The 5,611-nt window shown below is 38.1% G+C and overlaps 1 protein-coding gene across 1 annotated transcript in view; it reads right to left on the reverse strand.

Moving 5' to 3' along the window:
* LOC124250389 (zinc finger protein 607-like) overlaps positions 1–5,611 on the reverse strand; it is a 67,425-nt gene that overhangs the window by 35,561 nt on the left and 26,253 nt on the right. The window contains 2 exon segments of the mRNA XM_046682186.1: positions 693–775; positions 934–1,100. Coding sequence (XP_046538142.1) covers positions 693–775; positions 934–1,100 — 250 coding nt within the window.

Genomic DNA, 5,611 nt, shown 5'->3' on the forward strand with positions numbered 1-5,611 from the left:
TGTGAGATAAATGCTTACTGCTTTATGACACTATGTTTCAGGGTAATTAATTATACAGTAGTAGATCATACATTGAGTTAAAGGATATTGAAGAAGGTTGGTCAATTATACAGACGTCACCCAAGCTTAGCATGTCTCATTCAACAACAAAATAGCCTCATGTCTCATGGCTTTCCTACCAAATCCATGAGCTCCATGTTAAAAGCCCCAATCATACACTAATCCATACCAAGCATGAGATTTCTCCCTACATTAAGATTTGGGTCACTCAATGACAAATTTCACCTCATCTTCTGGAAATGTCAGGGATGCAGAATATGTCAGTCTTATTGCGGACAGTTAAACAGAACCACCGTCTGCATCTCACCATACTGCAGACCTGACCCGCACTGCATAAAGCTTTACTTAAAGAACTGAACTGCTTCACTACTCCATGCCTGCCCTCAACAAAAGAATGGGCACTTAAAATACGCTGAATAATTTGGTCAATAATTACATGAACCCCAGTTACTTAAGAATGGGCCACACAGAGAGGGCGCCAGGTAATCTGGCGTCACTGCTCTGTGGAACAAGAGCTGGGAAGCAGGTTATTTGCGGGGCCTTTCTTTTAGGAACTGCAGGAAAATTGATGAAAATACCGATATGACCTAAAAAACAAACATATTTCAACAAGGAAATAAACATCAACTTACATGGGCCATGGTTTTAGACCTGCAAGAGCTGACCGGTCCTTTGGGTTCCTCTGCCATTAGAGCAGAGTCCACAAATCCCGGACCTGGGAGAAGAGAAAGACCTTGAGACCAGCTGTGCTTTAGTGTCCCCGCAGGAATTGAGTTAATGTTACCACTATGCTCTTCCACAACATGTTCCCAATCACCTCGCATCACACACAATCTGGATAAATGAAGATTCTGGACAAATCCAGTGCCCCACCCAATTCCCAGGGTCTCAGCTGCAGAGTCATTTCTGCATTGAAGCCAGACCCAGATACTTCAGCAGGAAATTCTCTGCCCAGTGCGCCACTCTGGTGAGGCTGATGTGGACCTGAGAGTGGCCGGCTCTGCCTTGCACTGCGCAGACCTTCCTCTTCCCACTGCCAACTTCAAGACCGAAAAGAGGCCGCATCACCCAAACCAGAACCTCTTTTATGGCCTTGAAATTGGATAAAGTCGATCAAAATATTAGCGATGGACAAGGAATGTTCGGCATTCTGAGTCTATCTAGCAAAGCTTACTAAACATACGCCATGCCAACACTGTACAAAATATAAAGTAGTCATTAAAATGTATAAGTTCAGAAGAACATTTAAGTACATGGAAAATATTTCATACATAATGTCAACAGAAAAATCAGGTTGACCCATATATTTATTTTTATAAGATATAAAAATATACTAATCAATACAGAGAGAAGAATGGCAGACAGATAATCATAAAACAGAAGACAGAAAAAGTCTGGAAATTTATATGGCTATATATTTACAGTTTTTATATTTTTGTTTATGTTTTGAATTGTTTTTTTTGGGGGGAGCTGGTTTTAGAAACGGATCACTGGGACCGGCCCCGTGGCTGAGTGGTTAAGTTCACACGCTCCGCTTTGGTGGCCCAGGGTTTCGCCGGTTCAGATCCTGGGTGCAGAAATGGCACCGCTCATCAGGCCATGTTGAGGCGGCGTCCCACATGCCACAACTAGGAGGACCCACAACTAAAACATGCAACTATGTACCGGGGAGGTTTGGGGAGAAAAAGAAAAAAAAAAAAGAGGAAAATTGGCAACAGTTGTTAGCTCAGGTGCCAATCTTAAAAAAAAGGAAAAAAAGAAAGAAATCATTGTTTATTCAGTTGTTTCTAGTCAATACATGAAACAAATAAGACTAGTGAAGATGTAAAATACACCTTTGCCATGATCAGAATTTGACCTCAGCATTCTCTTTCTTTTTGCTTACATCTTGACTCTTTTAAAGTTTACTTCATAATCATTGTAACAGTTGACACAGCAACTTGAAATATGTGTGTTTTTAATTCACTAAGTTGGAGACTTCCATCAAGTTCTTTGTGCTTTAAGTTCAGATTGTTTTTCTAAATGGCTTATATTTTGTTTGTTTCCTCTGGATCCCAATACCTCAACTCACTTTATCATTTCTTCTCATGTTGGTATGCTGGAATTCTATCTACAAAAAATTGGGGAACTGTCCCTGAGTAATCTCTTTTGTAAATTGATGACAGTCTCCATGCAGCTTTATTTCAGAGCTTTTGACAGAATTGTTTCTAAACCTGTCAGTTTTGTCGTGATATCCTTCAGACAGCTGCTGAATTATCTTATCTATTAATTCTGCCGTGCATCTAATATCACTGATGAAATCTATTACACACCTAACATCACTGATGAAATTTACAAGATGTAAAGATTATAGTATAAAATCTATTTATTGCCACACAGATCCCATGCGCTCAGTATAATTTCTTCATATCCCGACTGTCACTCAGTCACACTGATGTCTCATTTCTGTGAACTCACAAGGCAAGCCAGCTAAATCTCTCCAGTGGCCTTTATCACATGCTACCTTACAATTACTCCTATGCCAATTTTAACGTCCTTTATAGATTACAAGTGCTTTGAAGGAAGCAATTATGTCTTTTTAGTGATTATATTACTCCAAATATTACTTTCCAGGCCTAGCATATTGTAGACAATTAAAATATAATTTTTGACCGCAAAACACCACTTCTACAAAATTTTTAAAGGAAATAACATAGCAGGTTTCAAAATATACGCACAAGGATATTCATTAGAGAATGATTTTTGATAGTCCAAATTTAAAAACAGAAAAATCTCACGGTAGGAAAACAGGTCAAATATATTATGCTCTGCTATATTGTGACATACTATACCATTATTAATAAGGATAATATTAAGCCGTATAATAGATGGAAAACAATATTAAAAGAATTGCTTGGCGAAGAAGGCAGGTTTAAAGAAGGATGCATAAATTAAGAAGTGATATCCTGCTGAAATTAAGAAACAGGCATTGTTTTCAGACTTTCAGGAAGTGATATTGAGCTCTGAGCTGTGAGAGTTAAAAACATCTCAGCGCCTGTCTATTCATCAGCAAAGCAGGGATAAGCGTATCCCCTATGACATATGACTACCTTGGAGACTTAGTGAGATAATCCATATAAATACTAAAATGTGTATCATGATGACTAATGGAAATCAGCTACCATCATTGAAGATGAAAATTATTCCATGTGCCTTAATCTTTCATTATAAAAAGAAGTTAATTCTGGGGCTTCCTGTTTTTATTATACTGAAACTGTGCTCCTTGGGCTTTTTCTTTCTTATAATTCTAATTTTTAAAATTTCAGGACCTCCACTTGAGAAAACAGAATTCTGCTTAATAAAATCATTAGTTAAAGAGACAGTTTAACGGACAGAAAAAGAGAAAATGTCCCCTTCCTCAGTCCCCAGCAGCTACAGACAGCAAGAAAAACTCTGTTCAGCATCATATACTTGTTCCAAGAACAGCATGATAAAGCTGCAAACATTAACTGGAGAATGAATCTTATTTTTCTGCAGAATATGAAGAGTTATATAAAGATTTGTAAATATAACCTTTATTTTCTGGTATAATAACTATGTTTGGAGGTATTTGTACTTGCAAGACACCTAGAAATCAGAGATTAGTCCTACTTTTTTCTTTTTTTAAAGATTGGCACCTGAGCTAACAACTGTTGCCAATCTTCTTTTCTTCTTGTTTTTCTTTCTGCTTTTTCTCCCCAAATCTCCCCAGTATATAGTTGTATATTTTAGTTGTGGGTCCTTCTAGTTGTGGCACGTGGGATGCCACCTCAGCATGGCCTGATGAGCGGTGCCCAGGATTCAAACTGGGGAAACCCTGGGCCACCAAAGTGGAGCGTGCGAACTTAACCACTCGGCCACAGGGCTGGCCCCAGTCTTATTTTTTTCTGAAAGTAACCTTAAATCTCTAAACTAACAATTCTGAAAGGGTGTCTTATTTAGTAATATGGTGTACACGTAACAAGTTTTAAATAACATTTCTATGAACTAAAAGGTTTACTGGAATGCTTTTCAAACAAATTCCTGGCCCTCTCCTCTTCTCTCTACACACACAGAGATATAAAGGAACCTACGACTGAAGTAGACTTCTGTTTCAAACTACTAGCTGGACTCTTTTTTTTCCTTTATTTGACCAATTCTATTCTGCCGAAACAAAGCCACATGGAAATGGAAAAATAAATACTGGAAAAATATACACTAAAATATTAAAAGAGATTAACTCTAGACAGATTACCCGCCATTCTTGCTTTCTTCTTAATAAATTCCTTAGGAAATAAAACTTTTTTGTAATAAGCCTGCATTCATTCCATCATACATACAACATAAAGATATTTGAAAGTATTAAAAATATTTATAGACATCACTTTGGGAAGAGGCTATATTTTCCTCATTTAAAAAATCTGTAGAGGGGCCGGCCCTGCGGCTGAGTGGTTAAGTTCACGCACTTCGCTTCGGTGGCCCGGGGTTTCCCCAGTTTGAATCCTGATGGCACCACTCATCAGACCACGATGAGGTGGCGTCCCACGTGCCACAACTAGAAGGACCCACAACCAAAATATGCAACTATGTACTGGGGGGATTTGAGGGAGAAAAAGCAGGGGGAAAAAAAAGATTGGCAAACAGTTGTTAGCTGAGCTGTCAATCTTTAAAAAAAAAAAAATTTGCAGATATTAGGCCTGTCGTGAAAAATCAATGTGATCGAAACAAATACTACTTACTGTTCTTGAATATTCTTTAGCTGCACTACACTGATACAATTAAGAGACATTGCACTATAAATACTTTAACATTAATGGACACAGATACTGCCTCTGCAAATTAATGAGAATATGTACACCAAATACGTAGAAAAGTTTTGAGTACACAGAAGATGCTCGATAAATGTGGCTAAACTTCTTTTCCTCTCTAAATAACTGATTAAACCAACATTTTGGATACAATCCTTTCAAAAAGTTTGTATAAAATTCTCTTTTCAAAATGAGCTGCATATATAATTTCCAATTTTCTTAAGTACTATTATCTACAATATCAAGGCTGCTTAACATTGGATCATACCCATTTTTTTCTTCCAATGACTAACTCTTATGAACAGAAATTTTATTATCGGCATAATATTCTACCCCATGGATGGCAGTGATTTTCTTAGCCATTCCCATTATCTTGATCATTAATTTTGCACAAAACCATCTGAACGTATAACAATCTTTGCAGATCAAAAACCCAGATCCAAATCTGTTGGGTTATGTACATCGTAGAAAAATGCATTTTTACAAAGCATAGAGGAATTCTCTATACAACTACGAGGGCTCTGTGATCCCTGTAAACCCACAAATATTAGGGACCCCTGGTTCCGAACTCCTGTTCCGAAAAACTTCAGCATCTGTCTAGTAATTAGACGTGCAAACACTCATGACATTAACTTCATACTTCCGATCTACAAAAATCTTAAGGGCGAACGATCCAGAATAAACACAGCGCTGAGGGAGGACGACGCCCCACCCTCCACGGCCGCGGCCCTGTGACGGCGCGCAGC

The sequence above is a fragment of the Equus quagga genome, chromosome 13 (genome assembly GCF_021613505.1).
Source record: "Equus quagga isolate Etosha38 chromosome 13, UCLA_HA_Equagga_1.0, whole genome shotgun sequence".
NCBI lineage: Eukaryota > Metazoa > Chordata > Mammalia > Perissodactyla > Equidae > Equus > Equus quagga.